The sequence below is a fragment of the Lithobates pipiens genome, unplaced genomic scaffold (genome assembly GCF_037356315.1).
Source record: "Lithobates pipiens isolate NorthernLeopardFrog02 unplaced genomic scaffold, aLitPip1_a1.2 Scaffold_8, whole genome shotgun sequence".
Classification (NCBI taxonomy): domain Eukaryota; kingdom Metazoa; phylum Chordata; class Amphibia; order Anura; family Ranidae; genus Lithobates; species Lithobates pipiens.
In genome coordinates this window covers 541,107,966-541,133,352 of record NW_027507903.1, presented here as the reverse complement: position 1 = coordinate 541,133,352, position 25,387 = coordinate 541,107,966, and the positions used below count along the sequence as shown (strand labels likewise).

Genomic DNA, 25,387 nt, shown 5'->3' with positions numbered 1-25,387 from the left:
GGACCAGAAAAAACCCTTCAGGGGGTGTGTGCTGGTACAGAATTCTAGCTATAGGGCCAATAATATCTATGAGATGAAGTATAAAGGGATGTTGGTAATCAAAATGCATCCAAATGATGACCAGGGGAATCAATCACATAAACTTCCCATCATCGGTAATAGTGAGAAACAAAAAGCACAGAGTGCATAGAGACTGATACCCAATCATCAGGCAAGCAAGCACTATAGCATCTGTCAAGGGAGCCCTCAAAACAAACAGCCGCCACTCAATTGCCTTCTCTGGATGGCATTTGAGCGGTGGCTGTTTGTTTTGAGGGGAATTTGATTGATTCCCCTGGTCATCATTTATGCATGAGTGATGAATACTTTATTATACTTGCAGTATACATAAGCGTGAATTTTAAGTCAATTGATTGTTACTTTTTTATATGATGTAATAAAGGTCATTTAATTTTAACATTGTGTACTGGTGTGCCTAAATAGTCCAAGATCTATGTTTTCTCATTAATTTCCTGTGGAGAAGGCACCTTGCTGAGCTCTTGTCTATTAAGCACTGTTCATTGAAAAGCATGGATAAATCAATTGGACGTTCACCCTTTTCACTGTGGACTGAATATATTTGTATTTATTTTATACTTTATATTGTTTTGGAATTCTACACTAAAAACCAACATACCTGCCAGTTCTTAATCATGCATTAAATGTTGACCGAGCTGCGCATGCACAGTGCAGTGTACTATCTCACCAGTTATCAAATATCTGTAATCATAAATCATGTCCACTCGGTGTGCTGGGGTGTATAGTTCATCTATTAAACAATCTGTTTGCCTTTTAGACTTTTATGCCAAAAAGACTGAGGCCCTGCAACTGACATCCACCAAACTCACAAGAAGAAGAGTTTGTGAACCAAGTACTTCTCCTATACAAACTAACATATGAGGCTAAAGGCTGCCTCACTAAATTGATGTACTATGTTAATTGCTGATTTTTTTATGTGACTGTGAGGTCCATTGTACTCTGTATGCTCTTTTCTAATGAATTGTAAACCGTGATATATGTGTGTAAGTATACCTCTGCGCTACCCAAAAGTTGATAAAAATAAAACAATTACTGTGATGTTCAGAGTGGCCTACTGGCCAAATAAATGGTGAAAACAATAATAAAATGTTAATAAATGAGCTGCTGCATCCACCCAGACAGTACAGCAATGTGAAAATGGTGTTTTGCTCTTGAGGTGTATCAGAAAATTAAGTGCTAAATAAATCTGCGAATATAGTGAAATATATAATATATACAATGATATACTGTACATCTGCATGACATACTTCTCCATGTAGCATTGGAGCTGGACTAACCAGGAGATCCTGGCTTGGAAGTGCACCCAACCCTGTGGTAAGTACGCATCCAGTGGGCTCAGATTCTTCTGCCCCATTCTCTCCACCAACATTGAGTCAGGTGAAGGGGGGATGAGGATAATGCCTCGTCCACACGATCAAACAATCCGGTGGAAAAGTCCAGCCGACTTCGTGTGTGGGCTCCGGCGGACTTTTTTTACCCAAAAGTCCGGCGGACTAAGAAAGTATTTTTGCACTCCAATCTGTCCGCCGGATTCGCATTTCGGCAGACAATCCGCTACCATTCTTTTACAGCCTTTCTCAACCTTTTCAACACAGGGGAATCCATGAAATAACTTTCTGGTGTGAGGGAACCCCTGCTAAATATGACTATATCTACAACCCCCAATACATTAGTGTGAAGATCAGTCGGAAAGAATTCTCCTTAGGCCCCTGTCACACATTCGGACCGTTCGTTTCATCAGTGCAGTCATGCTTTTTTTCAAAGAAAAAACAGATGAAGGCCACTTTCACACAAGCGGATTGATTGGGACAGCCTGCCCATTTTTTCAGGAGGACCGGATCAGACCATCCATTGATCTCTATGGGGGGGGGCAGGATGTCAGCGAACATGTGTCTGCTGACACCTGCTGGCTTCTGATCCATTAAAAACAGCTAGAGGGGGATACGTTCGCCATTCATATGGCAGATCAGATTGGGTGACAATTAGATTGAAATGGACATGCAGTCTGTTTCCATCCGACCGCTCCATAGAGGAGAGCAGGCTGTGTCCTTGTCTGCTCTGCATAGTGAAGCAGACACGGATCTGTCATCTGCCTGCTCAGCGGCCATCAGCGGAGAGTTCCCCTGCTGTGCAGACTGATCCGCTTGGATGGATCTGCTCCGTCTGAAAGGGGCTGAAGTTTACATCAGTTTTTCATCCACATTTTTTTTTTTAAATCCTCCAGCTAGAGTTCTTGACCCACGGAGTCCCAAAGCTATTTTTTCATGCAAATTGAGTTTTTAAATTACATACATAAGGCTAACACATATAATAATTGGAGGATAGTCTATACCAGGCCTCTCTCCCCCTCAAAAAAAAAAAAAAAAGAAGAAAACAACCCCCCCAAACCACGTTTCGGTATTGGGCCTAACTCTGAGGCTTGAAACATGAGCATAGTAACAACAATTTATCATTATAGCTGAACGCAGTTTCATATAATGACATATTTTTAGCTCCACATAGTTATGACATACCACCTGCCATCAAATACTAATAGCAGACCCGCATATCAAATTCCTAGGTCCACAGCTCACCCCCCCCCCCCCCATAACATTAAAGCTTAATGATCATTGATACCCACCCAGCTTCATACCTGACATAACATGAATTTCCCACCAGTATTAGAATATATCCATTTAATCAGACACTGTAGATGCACTATTCATCCACCCACCCCACACTTTATCAAACTTATGAGGAATTCCTCTACTGGTATACGTGGCTTTATATAGAGGAATGGCTTTATTAATGAGTGCCTTCCATGCTGGAAAATTCAGAGATGTAGGCTTTTTCCAGGAGAGCACTATTGATTTCCAAGCAAAATAAAACAGTAAAGTCAATAGAGTGCGTGTCGTATTTGTTGGAGCCAGAGCATCGACGCGACCCAGATAGCAAATTTCTACTCCCGGGCTGTATAAACAGTGTGGTAATCTCCTCTATTCATTCAGTGACTCCATGCCAAAAGGTTTGAATAGCTGCACAATCCCAAAAGATGTGCAGGAAATCTGCGCTGGTTGACGTGCACCACCAGCAACAGGGTGACTGGGTAGGAAAAATAATAACCAGAGTAAGATAGATGCGATGTAGAAATTTATATTGGATAAAATGGTCTGTGGTCAATTAATCTCTCAAATATCATCCCAGTCATCCCCATACAACTGGGGGGACACTGCCTCCCAGGCAGTTCTATAGCATGCAAGTAGCTTACCAACCTCATCAAACAGTTGTTTGTAAATTTTGGACAGGACCTTATCTAAAGAGTCATCCCTAAGCAATGATTACAGATCACTGGCTTGAACCTGAAGAGATGACACACCAAACTGAGTGTTATATGCAAAGTTGCAAATAGCGCAACAGATGAGTATTTGGAAAATGAAATTTGCCTTTCAAAGCATCAAATTGGAGGAGCTTTCCTTTGCATGCAGTGGGGTTGATTTACTTTGCGGTGCTGGTGCACTTGGAAGTGCACTTAGAAGTGCAATTGCTTTAGATCTGGGGGAAAGCTCTGAAATGAGGGGACGCTCTGCTGATTTTAATATCCAATCATGTACAAGCAAAAATGTTGTTTTTTATTTTCCTTGCATGTCCCCCTCAGATCTACCCGGACTGCACCTCCAAGTGCACTTCCAAGTGCACTTGTAGTGCAAAATGAATTTGCCTTTAGTAAATAAACCCCAATATCTCCTATCTTCTTCATGCCAAATTTGGTCCATATATCTGGGAACCGATATGTGAAAAATTGTGACAACTGGGGGTTTTTCCACAGTGGTGTATGTGGAGAAATTTCGGTACAGTCTCTTGCTTCAGCCCTACTGATCACCACCCACTGCCTGATAGTTGCACGCATAGTACTAGTAATAGGATATGAAGCCCTGCTTCCTTGAAACACTAAATGCATCAGTGCCTCATAGGAGCCAACAATAGCTGCCTCTAAAGCAATGACTGCATCACTCCCCGATATAATGAGCCACCTATGAGTGAAGACCAACTGACCTGCCAGAAAATGGCAATAAAAATCAGGGACCAACAATCCCCACTACTTCCATGGCTGTTGCAGTACCTCAAGTTTTATCCTGGGATTATGCCCCTGCCACAGGATGGTTGTGAACAATCTTTCTATGCTCTTAAATATACATCTTGAAATTCCGAACGGGCAAATACCAAAATATATACAAGAAGAGGGGCAAGAATTACATTTGCAATAAATTTACTTTACCTATGAGCGTAAGAGGGAGATTCTGCTAGGCTTGTAGTTTATAACATAACTGCAGCAGCAATGGAGTGACATTTAATATAATGAATTCAGATACCGAGTTGGAAATATGGAGACCCAAATATTTGACTCTATCAACCCATTGTAAGGGGCAGTCTAAGGGGACCCTACACACTGGAGATTATGTCTTAAGAGGAAGGATCTGAGATTTACACCAATTAACCATCAGGACCGAGAATAAAGCAAAAGCATTTAAAATAGCTGGAGCTGCCTATAAAGATGAATCAGAGTCGTATAAAAACAACACCATGTTGTAGGCATAAAGCTCTGTTTTTTCTGTCAGGCTGCCTACCTGTATCCCTTGTACTTTGGCAGAAGTTCTCATTGCTGCCGCCAGGGGTTCAATCAATAAGGTGAATAGACCAGGAAACATAGGGCTCCCTTGTGTAGTCCCCCTGCCCACTGGAAAAAAAGTCAGACAGCAAACCATTATGTTTAATGGCAGAAAAATTAGAAATAATTCAACACTCAGTTGGTATCTCTCACTCAGCGCACATGGAAAGTGTGTTACTTTAAAATAACAAGAGCAGCTACTATAATAATAAAACACAGCAGAAATATGTCACAACAACAAATGCCATAACATAAAATAATCCAAACATTTTAGGAGTTGTTAAAAATTCACTAAAATAGTTAAACAAGTATGAAGTCCACTTTATATATAAAATGAGGCAGATATAAATGTAGGATTGTCCATCACAGAAAAAACGTTGCAGATAGTAATTCAAAACAATTGCCTCCTCCACACTGCATGTGTCACAATCCCCCTAGGAAATGCACTTACCAGATGATACTGAGTTATACGCTTATCTGTCAATGGATGGTGTCTGCTCACTGCATACACTCCGTCAGATGATCCTGGGTCATACACTTGGCTTGCAATGGGTGTTGTCAGCGCTCTGCATGTAATCCATCTAGAGGTTTGCTCGTCATAAGCAGAGAACAAAGATACACATAGCGTAATCCAGTACTAAAAGGTATTTATTATAGGTTTCCTTAAGATTGCACACTTAAAATTTGATTCAAAAATAAAAGAGCATGTAACAACAATGTATCACAAGTCGATATTCCTGACTAGAGGGCGGCCTCTGACGAAGCAATCACGAAACTAGTCAGGGCCTGACCACACAGCAACCTACACCGTCGGCTTTCCTGCTAACCTTACCCGGGAACACCGCTGGAGCGGTGAGAGGTAGTCAGGAATATCGACTTGTAATACATTGTTGTTACATGCTCTTTTATTTTGAATGACATTGTAAGGGTGCAAACTTAAGGAAACCTATAATAAATACCTTTTAGTACTGGATTACGCTATGTGTATCTTTGTTCTCTGCTTGTGACGAGCAAACCTCTAGATGGATTACATGCAGGGAGCTGACAACACCAATTGCAAGCCAAGTGTATAACTCAGGACCATCTGACGGAGTGTATGCAGTGAGCAAACACCATCCATTGACAGATAAGCGTATAACCCAGCATCATCTGGTAAGTGCATTTCCTAGGGGGATTGTGATACGTACAATGTGGAGGAGGCAATTGTTTTGAATTACTATCTGCAATGTTTTTTTCTGTGATGGACAATCCTACATTTATATCTGCTTCATTAAGTTTAATGGCCGCACTCAGGTTCTGGTAAAGAATACTGATCCACCTCCTGAACTGAGGACCAAAGCCAAATGTTTCCATTACTATTTTCATGTATTGCCAGTCTATGGAGTCAAAAGCTTTCCCCAAATCTAGAAAAACCAATATCCTTCCATTGGAAATATCTGGGTCTAACTGGGTATGGGTAAAAACCCTGCGTAGATTTATCTCCATAGCCTTTTTGGGCATGAAACTGCTCTGATCAGGTGAGATAAGATGTTGCAGTGCAGGCATTAGTCTGCCAATATTTTGGTCAGTATTTTGCAGTCTAAGTTGCGTAAAGAGATCGGTTGATAAGAAGGACATTACAAGGGGTCCTTGTCAGGTCGAGCCAGTATCGCTATGTGTGACTCATGAAAGGAGGGAGGGAACCAGTTCAGAAAAACACTCTGCATACAATTGGAGTAGTCTCTGTGTGAGAACCTCCGAGTAATGTTTATACCACTTAATTATAGTTGCCAACTGTCCTGAATTTCTTGGGACATTTCCGGGATTAGGACCCTTGTCCCGATTTAATTTTGTCCCGGGAGATGTCCTGGGAAATTCGGTTAGTCCTGATTTTCACCGCTGGCCACTAGAGATCCATGGCCGGCGGAGACAACGCCATTTTAAAGAAGACCAGAAGCTGGTCTACAATAGAGATGCTGCGTCACCACCCACCCCCGCTGCCAGTGTCTGTGAGGCGTAATGGAAAGGGGCGGAAGCTGGGCGGCGCCGCAGCTCAATCTCTTTCTGCGCGGAAACGACAATCTGGAAGTCAGAGGGGGCAGTCTGGATGTCGGGGGCCAGTGAGTCAGAGTCTGGATGTCAGGGGCCAGTCTGGATGTCGGGGGCCAGTCTGGATGTCAGAGGGGGTAGTCTGGATGTCAGAGGGGGGACAGTCTGGATGTCAGAGGGGGGCAGTCTGGATGTCAGAGGGGGGCCAGTCTGGATGTCAGAGGGGGCAGTCTGGATGTCAGAGGGGGGCCAGTCTGGATGTCAGAGGGGACAGTCTGAATGTCAGAGGGGGGCTAGTCTGGATGTCAGAGGGGGGGCCAGTCTGGATGTCGGGTGCCAGTCTGGATGTCAGAGGGGGCAGTCTGGATGTCAGAGGGGGGGCCAGTCTGGATGTCAGATGGGGCAGCCTGGATGTCAGAGGGGCACCAGATGTACAGAGGACTGATGGGGACACCAGATGTACGGAGGACTGATGGGGACACCAGATGTTAGGAGGACTGATGGGGACATCAGATGTAAGGAGGACTGATGGGGACACCAGATGTTAGGAGGACTGATGGGGACACCAGATGTAAGGAGGACTGATGGGGACACCAGATGTAAGGAGGGGCTCCGCTTATGGAGACACAGATGTGAGGAAGGCTGTTCTGATGGGGCACCTGATGTAAGGAGGGACTCTGCTGGGGGCACCTGATGGCATCTGGTGGCAGGCAACGTGGCTAGTGACACGCTCATGGCTCCCACTGATTCTGCATTATGGTGAGTTGAATGATTTCATTTTATATAACAATGTAATAATAGAAATAATGCACTTCAATCATACTGACACCATAACAATCATGGCGCCCGGAATGATTGAAGCGCTAACACCAGGTATTTGGAGTATCTTTATCTGCTGATTGTCAAACTCTGGAGAACACATATTGCTATTATAGTGTAGGATCGGGGGCTGCTGTCCCTCCATCCCCCTCCCTTTCCCTCTCCACCCCCCCCCTTTCCCTCTCCACCCAGCATTCATCTCAGACTCTAACCACACCCCTTTGAGCCACGCCCATGCAAGCACGCCCATTATTTTACGTAAACAACGCCCATATTTCACCACGGCGCGCAACGCATTTTCACCTTTTCCTATGCCACACCTATAACCGCATGCCCCGTCCCCTAATTATAATACAACTCCGCCTACAGCCAAAAAAGTGTCCCGGAATTTTTTTTTACAATGTTGGCAACTATGCTTCATTGGTATGCCATCCGATCCGGACCAGGAGCCTTACCAGTAGGGAAGAATCCAATTGCAGAGGTCTCCTCGTCCTCCTTAAAGGGAGCATCCAGAAACTCTCTAGTCTCTTCCATTAGTTTGGGTAAATATAAGGGCTCTAGAGTAGCAAGGAGGTCCTCTACACCATACGTGCTATAGGCGGATATAGCTTCTTATAAAATGGAACAAATTCCTCCAGAATTTCATCCCTGGCCATCAGCAATATTCCAGCCAAGGAGGAAATACACTGGACCAACACCTGGAGGAACCCTACCCTAGGGATCCATGGAACCTTAGTTGAGAAACCCTGCCCTATTAGAATAGTAAAAACAAGGTAGATTGGGGTGCTACTTGGGACAGACTTACACATGTGGTAACTGGTAATTTTTTGTTGTAATTAGAACGTACATAAAATCTGGATATGTAACCCATTGATATAAGTCAGCCTGCCCTTTTCAAAAATGGCCGCTTATTGGCTTCGGCGCCTACATGATGACGATTCCACAAGCCTGGGGCCTATCTCGCGAGATGTAGACAGGTGTCCGGTTGCTAGGGCCGCCTGGTTACCGGGCCTTAGGCTGGGAGGCCGCTTCCGTACAATAGTGTGCGCACACCTCCCTCCAACTCCTCCCCGGGCAGAGCTGGCTGGCTGAGCGCGGTGACGTGTCCTTCACCGGGGAAGAGAGGACAGCCCCGGGGAGACCGGACAGGTACAGGACGTGGAGGGGGAGGGGGCGCTGACTATGGAGCTCTATGTATGTATGTATGGTGTGTGTGAGCTGTCATCTTATGTCTGTGTGTGAGAGACTTCTCTTCTTCTCTGTGACATCACATTCTACATCGTGTGTGTGTAGTCCACTCTCTGACCTCCATCATCATCCAGCTGTGATCTCCCTGCCCCCTCCATGAGCCCCGCTCCTTCTTCACCCCCCTGTGTGTAATACACCTCATACATTACTGCTAGCCTCCTTCCTCTTCTCTCTTCCTTCCTCCATCTGTCCTTTCTCCCTGCTCCCTTATTCCTTTCCACCTCCATTTCCTTCCTTCTTCCTTTCTTCCTTTCTTCCTTTTACCTTTCTTCTACCTTCCTTCCTTCCTTCCTTCCTTCCTTCCTTCCTTCCTTTCTCCTTCCTTTTTTTCTTCCTTTCCTTTCCTTTCCTTTCCTTTCCTTTCCTTTCCTTTCCTTTCCTTTCCTTTCCTTTCCTTTCCTTTCCTTTCCTTTCTTTTTCCTTTTTCTTCTACCTTCCTTTATTTCCTTTCTTTTTCCTTCTTTCCTTTCTTTTTCCTTCTTTCCTTTCTTTTTCCTTCTTTCCTTTCTTCTTTTCCTCCTTTTCTTCCTCCTTTCTTCTTTTCTTCCTTCCTTTCTTCCTTTCTTCCTTCCTTTCTTCTTCCTCCCTTCCTTCCTTCCTTCCTTCCCTCCCTCCCTCCCTTCCTTCCTTCCTTCCTTTCTTCTTCCTTCCTTTCTCCTTCCTTCCTTTCTCCTTCCTTCCTTTCTCCTTCCTTCCTTTCTCCTTCCTTCCTTTCTCCTTCCTTCCTTACTTTCCTCCAGCACATCTAACTATATCTGATCTCCCTGCACCCTCCATGGACTTTGCTCCCTTTTGTAATATGTGCCCAACTCCTCTCTGTTCTTCACCCTGTGGTTTACATGTCATTGCTTTTTTTTTCTTTTCTTTTCTTCCTCCTTCTTTTTCATCTTCTTCCTCCAGCACATCTAACTATATCTGGTCTCCCTGTCCCCTCCATGAATTGTGCTCCCTTCTGTATACCTGGCTCCTCTCTGTATGTCCCCCTGTGTTGTACATGTCATAGATGTATTAGATTGTTACTATCAATCTCCATTATCATCCTCCTCTTCATACCTGTGCTGGCTCTCCATCTAATCCTCCTGCCCTAGCGATTTCCTCTCTGATTGTTGTGTTTCTCTAGGCGATACTTAGGATGGTTTTCTGTCATACTATCTGATCTTCTTAATACAAAACACAAGTTGTTCTTTCCTCTATAGAAGGGTTATTCAATTAGCGGACCTCCAGCTGTTGCAGAACTACAAGTCCCATAAGGCATAGCAAGACTCTGACAGCCACAAGCATGACGCCCAGAGGAATGATGGGACTTGTAGTTTTGCAACAGCTGGAAGCCCGCTAATTGCATATCCCTGCTCTATAGTATGGGCCGGTCTTGTCTCTGTGTGATGGTGTGCAGTTGTGGTGATTGCCATTATTGTCATATATGTGCTGTCCAGGTCTATGTACTGATTATCCTGGAAGTGCTGTAAAGAGCAGGTTACACTCACCTGTGACAAGATTGATGGAACTGCAGAGAAATAACTCGCCTGTTTCCATGTAAACTCTTTTACTAGATGGATGAGCGTGGCTTTGCTCCCTGGCTGTTGGAAATGTTGCAGAATGTCAGTCACCATTGAAGGGGCGATGCTTCGCTCATCCACTCAGAAGAGACACATGGAAAGAGCTGAGTATTTCTCTGGCCTGTTTGGGTCTGATGTCACCAGGATCTCTAGTGTAAGCTGTCATTTCCTCTAGGCTAGGATTACACTAGTGATCTCTTTGCTACTGAGACAATAAAACCCATATACACTTGTGTGATGTGGCAATGCATGCTAAAACACCTGTGTTAGCATTATTTGGCAGCGCTCTTGAGCTATGTGTGATGTGTTGTAGTGGCATTCACTGTGAATGTATCCCAGCACATTGTACAGTAGAGCACAATCCTCCACAGCATACCACACATTGTAGTGTGATGCGTTTTAAATAATAATAATAATAATAATAATATAATATAAAACAAAAAAAGGTAATGCACATTTTTTCATCTGTTCTGCATTGGCAGCTCATTCATAATCGACGCAACACAGGTTAATGCATGTCATAAAGCACTGCAATGGATCACTTTAATGTGAATGGGTCCTTAAAGTGGAAGTAAATTCATTGGGGGGGGGGGGGGGGGGGCTGGACAAGGACAGGAGGTGCCCAACATTTCATGTTAACAAGCAGTTGATTGGTTGCCCCATGTCATGAAAAGTTGGTCAGCTCCCACCCTCCATTCAGACCTGCAACACTTGCCACCCTCTGCCCTGCTGTGAGTGTGATGTTGGCAGGGGGGAAGGGAGATCTGGGAGAGGAATCTGGAGACTATGAGTCGGCTGGGCGAAGAAGCAGAGAGACACCCAGGATGCTCTAAGTGGTGCATGGCGTTCCATATAGAACTGTCAATCAGCCTGGCTCTAGACTGCAGTCTGCCATTTGGTGATACCTGCTCTAAGTGATGTTTTACTCTTATACTGTATACTACATCCTCGTTATCTGTATTACAAACATACCCTGCTTTTAAGTACACAATGGGGTTTATTTACTAAAGCAGGAAAGTGCAAAATCAGGCTAATTTCTGCATAGAAATCAATGAGTTTCCAGGTTTTATTACCAAAGCTTAATTGAACAAGCCAACTTTAGAAGCTCATTGGTTTCTATGCAGAAGTGAGCATCATTTTGCACTTTCCAGCTTTTGTAAATAAACCTCATTGTGTACTTAAAGGTGAGTTATGCCTGTATGTATTACTTGTGTATAGATTTATGACCTCTTTCACACAGATCCATGGCCTGAGCTTTGTAGAGTCCTCCAATATTGCTTCAATGCAATCATCGTTTTCCCTGATCCATCACATCTCATGTAAATGTCATTTTCAGAGTAATCAATAATGCATAGTGCATGTTTTACTAAGCAGGTCTGCAGTATAATGCTCAGTATATGCAATTTGCCATGTACTGCTTTTATACGTGCAGCTATTAAGGCTTCATTGACAGGAACTTGCTTATCCTTACACCCCAGTGGCTGTCTTCACCCACTTGAAATGCACAAGTATTCATGCAGACCCCATGCAGGCAGCCTATTCAGATCAGTGACCGGTGGCTTACTGTAGAGACCTGCATGGATCTCCAAGCGTATCCCAGAGTGTACATCTATGCAGGTCCGTTGCACAGATCAGAAGCAGGCAGAGAGCTTTCTAATCTGTGTATGATGACCCTTCACCCGGGTGTACCGATAGGTGTTTTTTTTTTTTTTTTTACTGATAACAATTCATATCTTTGCAAGTCCGTAACATTTTATATTTAATTGAAAGCAGCTCTGTATATTATGAGATTTACATGACTATCTGATTTTCATTTCATGCAGGTGGAAGATATGGATGATATTACTTTGGATAGAACGTGGTAATCTAACCACAGTTATGGGTTGAACGTCTCTTCTTCCTCTACGTGTGTACCCATCTTCTCATAAGTCTCCAGAATGGGGCGGTGAGTATTAAGGAATAGGACCATGGTGGGTGCATGCCAGGAATCATAAAATATCACAAGAAAAATATCAAATACGTTATGATTGTCCATACATTTTTATATTCCTATAGTTTGAATTTTAAACACTTCAGGCGCTAGGGACAATTTGGAAGATTGATTTATATTGCAGTCAGTATCTGCATGCACCGCCATTATAAAATAAATAAATAAATGTATAACTCTGAAAGCCAAGACTAATGTTACTACAGTGGATTATTACTAGCTGACAGCAGTCCACCAGGGACTCCTAAAGGCAACTCATCAGTTCTTACTTTTTAAAACTGCAAAAAAAAAAAAAAAATCAATCAAAATAAACATAAAAATGTTGCTGCTGAAATTGAAACTCATTGGACCAGGCAATGTTTTTTCCAGTTTTCTATTGTCCAATTTTGGTGAGCCGGTACGAAAAGCAGCCTCGGTTTTCTTTTCTTGGCTGACAGGAGTAGCACCCAGGGTGGTCTTCTCCTGCTTAAAGGTTTGATGCATTCAGAGATGGTATTCTGCATACCTTGGATGTAACGACTGCTTATTTGAGTTACTGTTGCCTTTCTAACCTCTCCGACCAGCCTGCCCATTCTCCTCTGACATCAAACAATAATTTTCCTCCACACAATTGCTGCTCGCTGGATAGTTTCTCTTTTTTTTTTTTTTTTGGACCATTCTCTGTAAACCCTTGAGATGGTTGTGCGTGAAAATCCCAGTAGATCAGCAGTTTTTGAAATACTCAGACCAGTCCGTCTGGCACCAACAATCATGTCACATTCAAAGTCACTTAAATCCCCTTTCTTCCCATTCTGATCCTTGGTTTGAACTTTAGCAAGTCGTCTTTACCATGTCTAGTTGCATATGCATTGAGTTGCAGCCATGTGATTGGCTGATTAGCAATTTGTGTTACCAAGTAATTAAACAGGTGTACCTAATAAAGTGGCCGGTGAGTGTATATTCATAGGGAAAATGGTGGGTTTGAAAGAAGACCCAAATTAGGGGGCTGTGGCATTAACAGGTGCCTACTGTCCCTTCCCACCAAACTTAGACCAGCAGTCGAAGACAGACCCAAAGATGACATCACTGGATCTCAAAAGAGACATTTCTTAAAAATTAAATGATTTGATTGAAAAGTTTGAATTGCTAATTGATCAGGGGGGATGGAGGAGCAAGGGGAAGGTATTATATGAACACATTACACTTCCCAGTGTTAGTACCTGAATAGGTGTTGATATCAGCCTTCTGTAATCCTGTGTATAGCAGCACTCAGACTGGGAGAGCAGGAGGCCCTAGAATCTATGTATAGAATATAACTTCCTGTGTATATCATAGCACCCCCCCCCCGACAATGATTTCATATTCTTTTCTTCCAAGAAGGAAGGTGCCATCTTTATTCAGAAGTCATCTAGGGCCAATATCTCCTTTCTAGACTGAGATTCTGGCTGAGAGATGACGCAGTACTGTAAATCCTGGTGCCTGTGCAGGGCTTTTTTATGCTCACCAATGTCTGACACAGATCAGCCCTCTACTGAAGCCTTTCACCACGTGACTTGCGACAAAGTTACAATGTTGCAGTCTGCAACTAAGAAAATGCTTCCTCCTGTCTGCACCAAACTGATAACCTGTCAGCTTTATATCATTTAATGATAATAGGTGGAGCTTCCTTCAAATATTATATCTTTGCTGTGATTTTTGTGAAATGTCAGGAATTTATTTATGGAAAGTTGTTAGTGGCAGATCTACTTTCAGATGTGATCTCTGTTGTGAACTGTAGCTTTTCTCACATCAGAAGGTATGACAACTATTTTCACAAGAAAATTCCCTCGTAGTTTGAATAATGTGAACTGATCTTAGTTTACGTTTCGTTTCATACTAATGTAATCTCTTTCTTGTGCTTGTTCAGCTTGTAGCTGTTTTTAACAGTGTTTTAATCTCTTTTGCACTCCAGGATCAGCATATCTTGCCTCCTTCCGGCTTCATGGCACTTTAGCTTATCTCCCGGTGGGTGCCCACGTGCTCTGAATACCACCTTACGCCAGTTGGTCATAATCGGTGTAGTGGCTGCCATCCTCTTCTTGCTGCTCTACTCTTTACTTCTAGTCCGTACGAAGTACAGCCGATCCCAACGAGACCGGAAATATCAAAGGTAAAACCTATTTCCTATTAAAGAGCTGCATTTGTTTTACATACAATTAGGACTTTGAATTCACAACTCTCCAGACCTCTTCAGAGAGCCAAAATGAGAAGGGAAGCAGCTGTATGTGTGCCTATCCAGACTGAGCAGTGCCAGAGCTCCTTAGTAATTATAGTGCATGTGCACCTGACTAAGCATTCAGTGTGCCCAGCAATTTGTGCGTGCAAAATGACGCAGCTTCCGAGTGCCGACAACGCTTTGGGGATCAGTCATTTGAATAGCATTGTTGGCCCTGCAAAAAGGTTGCAAGCAGGAAAATGGCAATACCACCGGGAAATGTATTTATAATGATGTAGCCTGTGATAAAGAAACGCATAAATGGTCACACAGTATGTGAACCTTGCTTAAGATCATTTTTCATTTTTGCCTGGAGTGACATTTTCCTGTAACTAAATCCACATTGAATGTTTTTTTTGACCTTTTGAGAGGAAATAAACTGGATTATGCGCCTCATGGAAATATTCATCTTTGAGAACAAAGACAAACTGGTTAATCCACTAAACCACCAATGTCATCTGATAACCATAGCCATGCCTTTTTATTTTCTTTAATTAAGTTGCTCCTTTCTCAAACCGATTTCTTGATTTATGGCCTTTTTGGCAATTCAAACATGGATATCTTATTCTATTTAAGGCAGCATATTTCTAGTAAATGTCGAGAGTAAGTCAGTGCTATGTCTGCACTATTTATTGCACACAGACTTGCCGCATACCTAAACCAGTCTTTAGATGTGGTGGCTGTATTTTTGTCAGTTTTTTTTTTTTTTTTTTTTGTCTATTTTTCTTTATTTTGACCCTATTCTGCTGGTAACACATGTTCTGTCCAAGGGGGACAACGCTTGCTTATTTTTTGTATGGAGAAGCAATTGAGGAAAGTCCGCCATAGATGGTTTTAATCTCGGCCGGTTCAGCAGGTACCAGCCGTGATTCAAACCATGTATGGGCAGGCTGAATGTACCCAGATCAATTGACAACCAGCATGTTGGATGTTTGCCATGCGATTATTGCCAGTCGCCATAGCGACTAGCAATGATCACTGTGTTCTCCCCGCAGGGACGGGGGGGGGGGGGTGGCCCTCCCATGAGAGGCATTCCCCCTCTTCAACACTGACTGTGTTGGTGGAGGAATTGAGTGATTTTCTTTCCTGCAAAAACAGGAAAATTGTACAATCCACTGTATCGTCTGCCTAAGCGCACAGACTGTATGTGTAAGCTGTAAGAATATTACATGTGAATTATAATTCATATTTTTGTTCCCCTGCAGATACCTGGCACATGTTACTGACATGGAAGCCACAGACACCAACAACCCCAATCTGAACTATGGTGTAGTGGTAGACTGTGGAAGCAGCGGGTCACGTATATTTGTGTATTGTTGGCCTCGTCATAATGGAAATCCACATGACTTGCTGGACATCAAGCAAATGAGAGACCAGAACAGAAAGACTGTTGTCATGAAGATCAAACCAGGTAAAAGGCAGAGACGAGAGATGAGTGTGTGGGGCAGTGGTCAGCACTAGTCCAGAAAATCAGCTAGAAAATAAAAAATCATCTTTCTGCATTAGTGTCTTTATATTGTGCTATTGTGTATAATAAGTGTACACATTTATTAGGAGACTTCAGTGCAATCAGTAGTTTGTCAGTGTTTTTTCAGCCCTAAGGGACCATTAACAGGTCACATTTATAGATAGTTTCAGGCGAGCCAGAGTTGAAATGATGTAAGTGCTTGAAAGTGCTTAAAACACACACACACACAAAAAAGCTAGTGTGAAACTCAGCACTGAAGAACCTAATGGTTGCAAGAGTGGTGAAAATTCAATACACTCTTGAGTCTAGTTAGTGATAAAAAGAGGACATCAAAGGTTAAAAGGATGTGAAATAAAAATGCAATACAGTCAATATAAGATTCTAGGGGGTGAACCCCTTTTAGGTATATCCCTGGTCTGAATTCTGCAGATAGTTGCAAGGCTGCTTCAGGAGCGGGCTGGGAATCCGGAGACTGTAAGAGATAGGAAGCAGGAGAAAGAAAAAGAAGCGCCAGGGAAATCCTAGTGCAGTATTGTAAGGTTTTATTAAAAAGTAAAATGGTTACAATGTAATTTGTACTCGCATAGTGCTTGATGGGTAGGGGCTGAACCCGTCCAGCCTGGGAACAGAACCACCGCCGAATCTCTGGGATGCTGAAGCCACGAGCACCTTGTGTCAGCAGGTAACTGAGGCCTCAAGGGACCTCTGGAGGATGCCAGCTGGGAAACTCGGCATGGAAGTAATCATTACTTCCACGCCGATACAGCCGGAAGAATTCATTCCTCTGCCCATTTGAATAGATATCAGTTTCCTTCCTGCACGGGTGACTTCCAGAGCATTGCTGCGGCCTTAACCTTCTTTACCATCACTGGAATGTATTCTGTATATCTGCCTTTACTAGGGGTTCCTTGAGCAACAGCATATTAATCTCCCAGGTGATGGTACCTGGTAGCACCTCTGCTCTTGAGCCTGGGTTCACAATGCTGTGCCTATCACATGCGATGTCTGTGCAATGTGAGTTCAGCCATACGGTTGTACTCGCATTGGATTTGCATAAAAAAGGGGCAGGGACACATTCTGCAGCTACTGACTTTTAATAATAGGACGCTTACCAGTCCTGGAGTCCAGAGATGTTGGCACCGCAGCTGATGTTGCCATCAGATTTCGGGTGCTGTCGCCACCAATGTGGGTAAGGGAACCCAGCAGTGCAGCATTATGGCTTCATACCAGGTCCCTACTGCTCATGAGCAAGGCACCGCTGCGCTCTCCTAGTGGCCCAGCAGCGGGGGAAGGAGGAGGGAGAGGAGCCACTGCCCGGTCTTCCAGAAGTGGGGACAGGATACCATCCCCCCATTTGGATACAAATGAGCGGAAGTTCCACTTTTGGCTGGAACTCCGCTTTAAGATTTGGTTTCTGTGCACAGCTGCACCAGGTTTTGCACCATGCAGTTTTAGCAACCCGGGAGATGTAGATATACTGTAGCTTTTACAGGGGTTGCTCAAGGCCTGAAAAGTTATTGCAAGTGTTCCTCCGGGGTGAAAATGTTAAGAAAAGCTGCTCCTATAGACACACTTGTTAGCCCCTAGGAAGTTCAGCTTACTATAGTGCCCTGGGACAGGAAGTAAGAATACATTTCCACAATTGAAACTCAGAGAAAATAACAGAAGATTTTCCTATTCTCAAGTCTGTTGTAGGCTGTACTCTGCTCTACTTGGCATAAACCGAGTCCCTCATACCTAAATAGAGGTTAGCAGGGGATATGCTCTGCAAGGTGAAGGCTGCACAGTTAATCTGAGCATCACTTGCTGCAGACAAACCATATTTACATACGATATTTACATATTTACCGTAGAATGATAAAAATAGATACACATGCTAAATAAGGGAGAAACATCATGAGGGTCCTTGTTCTGTATAAAAGATCTGCTCATCTTTCATTCAGTGTTGCATTATCAAGTATAGTTAAGCAGGAACTGGACAAATTTTGATCGGTCTATGGGCAGGCTGGTTGTGCAGAAGTTGATTTGTCGATCAGCTTGGGTATAACCAGCCTATTGTGTTGTGTTTTTTTTTTTTTTTTCTTTTTTTCGTTGCTTATTGGGATCATTGGGGCGGGGGGCTCTCCAACTGCCATAACACAAAAGCTATGGGGGGGGTGATCGCTGTACTAATGTCAGATCATTAGTACAGCGGCTCCTGGCAGTATTTTTTGTTCAACCCGCTGGGTTGATCAGAAAAACCTAATGCTGCGTACACACGACCGGACTTTTAGACAGCAAAGGTCCGTCAGAAAGAATCCCCTGGGCAATTTGATTGTGTGTGGGCTCCATTGGACCTTTGCTGCCTAAAATTCAGACGGACTTTAGATTTAAAACATGTTTCAAATCTTTCCAATGGACTTGAGTCCAGTTGAAAAATCCGTTCCTCTGTATGCTAGTCCAACAGACGAAAACTGACGCTAGGGCAGCTATTGGCTACTAGCTATGAACTTCCTTATTCTAGTCCGGTCGTACGTCATCACATTTGAATCTGTCGCACGTTGGTGTGATTGTGTGTGACCAAGTTCGTTCCTTCGTAAAGTCCATCGGAACTCTGGCGATAGTCCATTGGGAAGACTGTCGGACCTAGTCCGTCAAAGTCCTGTTGTGTGTACGTGGCATAATAGTGTGTACCAGGCATTAGAGTCACTTTGCTTTTATCAGATCTATAATTGCTGCTTAAACTTTGACACTGTTCCCTCAATTAATCAAACAGTGGATAAGGGCTTGGAGCTTTCAGCAAATGTTCACCTCAAGTTTACACAGTGTAAAACAGGGTAAAGGCCATGTTCTTGTTTAACAGATAGCTAATGTCAGCTTTAAAGTATTATATAAAAAAAAATAAGGCCACATTTACACTTGTTTGGGATTTTGAAACATGCAGCTGACATTTTGAAGCAGATATACAACAAAAGAAAGTGATAGGATATTGCATCCTCAGTATATGTAGTATATAGTATTACAAAATAATATTATTATATTTTACAGTGGATGTAAAAAGTATACACACCCCTGGTAAAATGTCAGGTTTCTGTGATGTGTACAAAAAATTAAATGGCTAAAGATAAATCATTTCAGAACTTTTTCCACTTTTTTTTAATATGATTTATAAACTGTTCAACCTAGTTGAACAACAAACTGAAATCTTTTAGGTGGAGAGAAGTAAAAAATAAAAAATCTAAAATAATATGGTTACATAAGTAGCCCCCAGGATCGATGTTGGCCACTGGAGAGGTGAATGAGGACCGCTGTGGGCGCTTCGATCTCGGGTAAGTAATTCATAATGAGGTAGTATGCTATGCATACTAGCTCATTATGCCTTTGTCTTGCAGGTGTGTTTTTTTTTTTTTTTTTTTTTTTTTTACAACCACTTTAAACGAATACTTAGTTTAAGTACCTTTTGATTTGATTTTAATATAGCACTATATCAGCATGGCACATCTTGACTTGGCAATATTTGGCCACTCTTCTTTTCAAGAATACTCCAAATCTGTCAGATTGCGAGGGCATCTCCTGTGCACAGCCCTCTTCAGATCACCCCACAGATTTTCATATTGTTTAATACTGGGGGCATTACATAATTTAGAATTGTAAATTCTTCATCTAGTAGCTACATGCATGTCTGACTCATGTAAGGCAATGCTGGGTTAAAAGGATAAGACCCCTCTATTTATTTCATACTAAGTGATATATATGCAAATATGTACATAGATAATTAGACAATACGGGACCTGGTCACAACTTTTTTTTACCTTATAATATTTAAAGCAAAGTTACTGCACAAAGAGATACCATCACAGCATGAACATGCATTAAAAGCTATAAACCAGGGATATGCAATTAGCGGACCTCCAGCTGTTACAAAACTACAAGTCCCATCATGCCTCTGCCTCTGGGTGTCATGCTTGTGACTGTCAGTCTTGCCTGTCTCATGGGAGTTGTAGTTCTGCAACAGCTGCAGGTCCACTAATTGCATATCCCTGCTATAAACAAAACAAAAAAGAGGTTTTGTTTTAGTTTCCAGGAAAAATACAACTGCCAAACTTACATGGTTAATAACCATCAGACTTTTGCAATACTGTCTGTTTACCACAAGATGGCAGTAATACCTGGATTTTGTGTGCTCTTCTTCACTGAGTAGAGGTGCTAGATTGTGGTTTGTTTTCAGTTTCCTGCTTATATCGAGTGCTTGTAGTATAGACCATGCAGTAGGATGTGCTGCAAATGAAATAAGAAAACATAAAAGCAAACCTGTTGCGCTGCATATAACATGACCTCTACCCTACATGACTATCTGCTTGCTGTGAATCCCATCAATGTGATCTACAGCCCTGCAGCTAAGTGATTATATAAAGTAACACGAGATTTAGAAAAACGTGCAGTATAGGCAAAATAAATAAAGGTGTTTTTTTTTTTTTTTTTTCCAAGTAAGTTCCCGCAGGCGTTGACATTTTAAAGCAGCCATTAATATAGTGTTAAGCCCCGTACACACTATAAGAAAATTGGCGGAAAATTCACGTAAAAAACAAAGGCTTTTTTTGTTATTTGTTGTTTTCTGATTATGTGCAGTCTTTTCATAGTTAGGTTGAAAGAAGTCCATCCAGTTCAACCAAAAAAAATGTAATCCTAAAATCCTATATACACAATCCTTCACCCAAAGTTGATCCAGAGGAAGGCGAAAAACCCCAGCAAAGCATGATCCATTTTGCTACAGCAGGGGAAAATTTTCCTTCCTGATTTTTTTATTTATTTTTTTCTACCTATAAGGCTACTTTCAAACTGAGGCATTTTTCAGGAGCTAAAGGGCTAAAAATAGTGCCTGAAAAACACCTCCCCTGCCACCCCAGTGTGAAAGACCGAGTGATTTCACACTGGAACGGTGCGCATACAGTACAGGAAAAAAAGTCCTACAAGATGATGCATCTTTGGGACCGCTCCTAAATCTGAAATCAATGGCCAGCGCTGCCAAACCGCCCGCAAAACGATTCAGAAGTGGTGCTTTGCGTGTGCTTTTAACCTTTTTTGGGCTCTAGCAGGGGTTAAAAGTGCCCCGCTAGAAGCCTATAAGCGAGGGTAAAGTGCCGCTAAAAATAGCAGCACCTTGCCGTCTACACCCCCAGCCCCACTCCAGTGTGAAAGTACCCTAAATGTCAGTACCCAGTTATATTATGTACATTTTAGGAATGAATCCAGGCCTTTTGTAAAGCAATCTACTGAGCTTGCCAGAACCACCTCTGGCGGGGGTCTATTCCACATTTTCTCAGCTCTTACTGTGAGGAAACCTTTCCGTATTTGGAGATTAAATCTTTTTTCCTCTAGTTGTAAGAGTTTCCCCCTGTCCTCTGTGATGTTCTTAAAGTTAATAACTCAACACCAAGTTTACTATATGGACCACTTATGTATTTGTACATGTTGATCATATCCCCCCTTAATCTACTCTTCTTGAGAGAGAATAACTTCAGTTCCATAGTTGGCAACGTTGTAAAAAAAAAATTATAGGGACACTTTTTTTGTCTGTAGACGGAGTCTTATTATGATTAGGGGGCGGGACATTCGTTTTAAAGTGGTTGTAAACCCTTACAACACATTTTGACCTACAGGTAAGCCTAGATTAAGGCTTACCTGTAGGTCCAAGAAATATCTCCTAAACCTACATTGAGTGCGGCACCGTCAACGGCGAATATGCCGCGCATGGCGGCTCCCGTGCACATGCGCAGGAGTGACATCATCACGGCTTCACCGAATGACAGCGGCGGAGCAGCGAGACCCACCGAGAAGATGGATGTGCCGGACTACATGGGACAGCGGTGACATCGCTGGCTCCTGTGTCAGGTAAGTGACACATAATGGACTACTATGCGATGCATAGTAGTCCATTATGCTTTACCTTTGCAGGGAATGAAAGAGGAAGTAAACTCATCAGGGTTTACTTCCTCTTTAAGGCATGGTGTAGAAGGAAAGCGAAAAATTGGTGTGGTTTAAACTCAATAGTGGGCGTGGCTCAAGATGGTCCGAATATTATATGAATGAGGGAGAAAGAAAGAAATAGGGAGTGAGGGAAGGAAAGAAAGAGGGATGGGTGGACAGCAGGCCCAGATCCTACATCACAATATAAATATGTGTGTGCCAGAAAGTTTATCAGCAGATAAAGTTACTCCAAACACCTGGTGTTGGTGCTTCAATCATCCTGGCACCATGGTTGCTATGGTGTCAAGATGATTGAAGCGCATTATTTATATTATTACATTGTAATATAAAATGAAATAGTTCAACTCACCATAATGCAGAATCAGTGGGAGCCCTGAACGTGTTACTTGTCACGTCGTTTGCCACCAGATACCATCAGGCGTTCCCCAGCGGAGTCCCTCCTTACATCAGGCGTTCCCCAGAGCAGTAGAGACCCTTGGCTCTGCCTCTCACAGACCGGTGTTGTGTCAACATCCGTTTACCCCAGAGAACCTGTTTCCACTGGCTCTTGGCTGGCTATTGGCTAAGATCAGGACTCCGCCCCTCCTGTTTACATGTAAATTACCGGCATTCATATGTAAATATCAGCGGCTGGCGGCATTGATATATATATATCATGCCCCCCTGAGGTCATATCCACAGTAATCTCTAGCAACCAATCAACAAGCAGAAATCATATGTTGTAACCTCTAGCAACTAATTAGTGAGCCGTGCTATAACCTCTAGCAACCAGTCAGTGAGCGGTATTGATACACTAACCTCTGGCAACCAATCACAATAGCTGCTTGATCTGATTCAGTAAACTGATTTTGAGTCTAACTGCTAATTATTGTATGTCTCAGAGCAGGTGGAGAGCGAAACTGCATGGGGGGGGCCCCAAGAAAAGTTTTTTGCCCAGGGTCCAATCAATATTAAAGACGGCCCTGTCTGATATCCTCAGGACTCATGCAGGGCCCAAAACTTTGCATTTGGTTTGCGGATGACGAGAGCACTGTTTGTTTGTCTAGGGAGCGTAAGGTCAGGTCAGTAAAACGAAGTAAAGCAGTTTATGCTTGCAGTGCAAGGGAAGACGTATCAAGCTGAATTCTGGGAAATCTAAATCTTTGTTTCTCATAGCTATACCTTCTGTGACCCTGAACACCACATGCTTTAAATTTAACATGTATATATAATTTTTTAATATATAAATACATTTTAAAAAGAAACATTGACCAGCCACTAATACAGAGGCAGATGTGTTCTTTTTGGCCCTTTAATTACTACAGATATGATTATATATATTAGTCATGGTTCAGAGAATTGCCAAGCACCCGGTTGGTTTACCACTGGCTCTGGCAGATGGCTGCAATCTGGCTGGGGGTGTTTTTGCTTCACTGCTGGCAAGCTGGAAGGCCCATTGATGCCTTTCTCCCTGACATCACCTCCTATGGCTCTTTTTTTGCAGGTCTGTGCCTTTAAAGGCAGTTTTAGCACGTCTCCCTGTATAGTAACTGAGTAATTAGAGGATGATCCTCTGTGCCGGCTGCAGTCTCCGCAGTTGTCTAGGCTGCCCCTCTCCAGTCCCCGCGGGAAATGTGGGAAGGGTGAGTGACCTGAGTGAAGAGGCCTGTGTATGAAATCAGCACAGGTAGTGATCTCTGGGGAGAGCTCTCTTTCATCTTTTTACATTCCACACACATGCTTGACTAGCCCTTAGGAATCCGAAATCCCTGACAGGTGACCCTGGAGGCCCCATTACACGCACCTCTCTAGATAGCTGAGCCTAATGTTTTCCTAATGTAACTGACTCTTTCCTCTGGCACAACTGCAATGTCAGGAATCTGCACTCTGGAATGTTACTTAAATCAGTGTTAAACCTGAAAGCAAACCTTTATTATATTACAGCTTACCAGTTCTTAGATATGATGGCTGCATTCGTCTTTTACTACTTGCTTTTTACATTCCTTCCTTTATTTTAAATTGGTGATCCAGCTGCTAATTCTGTTTTGTACAAGCTCTCCAAAGCAGTTTTTTTTCCTTTTTGGCATAAAGGTTTTGCATAAATGAATAAAAGGTGATCAGTGTAAGCACCCCTGGCAGTCGTAAATGTTTTGTCCCAATCTTCTAACTGCAGTTTTTGTTGGAAAGCTTGAACTGTTAAAAGAGATTGAAGAAAACAGAATACTGATCGGATCATCATTTAATAAGACTGTTACAGGAATTCCAGAAGAACGTACTCTTAGGCACTGGGAATATTCAAACTTGGACATCAACAGCATACAGAGACAGGCACTCTACCTGTCTCTGCACGCCTGATTCAAGTTGGTCCTAATTACGTTCTACTTCCAGTTCAGTCATCTATAAACTGGAGGTACCGGTAATTATGTTGTGCAGTAAAACCGCCACAATAGGGACTATCTGAATCTGCCACACATGTCATTAAAGCTACCAAAACTGGCGGCATGGGATTATTGAATCTGGAGCAGGCCATGTTTTAAAGGGCCATAACGCCAGAAAAGTGACATTTGGGCGTGGTTGAATTCCTCTGCATTAGAGCTGCACGATTCTGGATAAAATGAGAATCACAATTTTTTTGCTTAGAATAAAGATCCCGATTCTCAGTGTAAAATCATCCTTCACATTATACAAAAAAATTGGGCTAACTTTACTGTTTTCGTTTTTATTTTATTTTATTTTTTTTATTCATTGAAGTGTATTTTTTCCCAAAAAATTGCTTTTGAAAGACCGCTGTGCAAATACAGTGGGAGATAAAATATTGCAACGACTGCCATTTTATTCTCTAGGGTCTCTGCACAAAATATATATATTTGGGGGGTTTAAGTAATTTTCTAGCAAAAAATACAGTTTTTTTACTTGTAAGCAACAAGTGTCAAAAAAGGTTTAGTCTTTTAAAGAGGAGTTCCACCCAAAAGTGGAAGTGGACCTGTGTTTGACAGGTCCCCTGCGCCACTTCTGGGAGACCGGGCAGTGACGAAGTACGTCAGCAGCTCAGCCCCCCTCTTCCTCTCTCTCCTACTGCAGGACCAGTGAGAGAGCATAGTGCGCTTTGCGCATGCGCAGTAGGGACACAACCATGCAGCTGAAAGGCTACACTAACGGGTTTTCTTATCAACAATGGCGGCGGCAGCACCCGACCAGCCGATGTAAACATCTGCTGCGATGGTGACATCGCTGGACTCCAGGACAAGTAAGTGTCCTAATGTTAAAAGTCAGCAGCTACATTATGTGTAGCTGCTGACTTTTAATTTTTAAAAGGGGCGGGCGAAACGTCTCATTGTGGTTAAACTGCCCTTATTTGCAGACTGAAGTTCATCCCTTT

General features: G+C 42.8%; 1 protein-coding gene across 3 annotated transcripts in view; it reads left to right on the top strand.

Moving 5' to 3' along the window:
• Positions 1–8,548: 8,548 nt before the first annotated feature.
• ENTPD4 (ectonucleoside triphosphate diphosphohydrolase 4) overlaps positions 8,549–25,387 on the top strand; it is a 62,571-nt gene continuing 45,732 nt past the window's right edge. For 2 of the 3 annotated variants that reach the window (XM_077469717.1, XM_077469714.1), the window contains exons 1-4: positions 8,549–8,719; positions 12,198–12,319; positions 14,292–14,489; positions 15,800–16,005. In XM_077469717.1, the coding sequence (XP_077325843.1) occupies positions 12,312–12,319; positions 14,292–14,489; positions 15,800–16,005 (412 nt within the window). In that variant the 5' untranslated portion in view covers positions 8,549–8,719; positions 12,198–12,311. Of the gene's footprint in view, positions 8,765–12,197; positions 12,320–14,291; positions 14,490–15,799; positions 16,006–25,387 lie in introns of all 3 variants that reach the window. The other variant, XM_077469715.1, reaches the window with a different exon arrangement.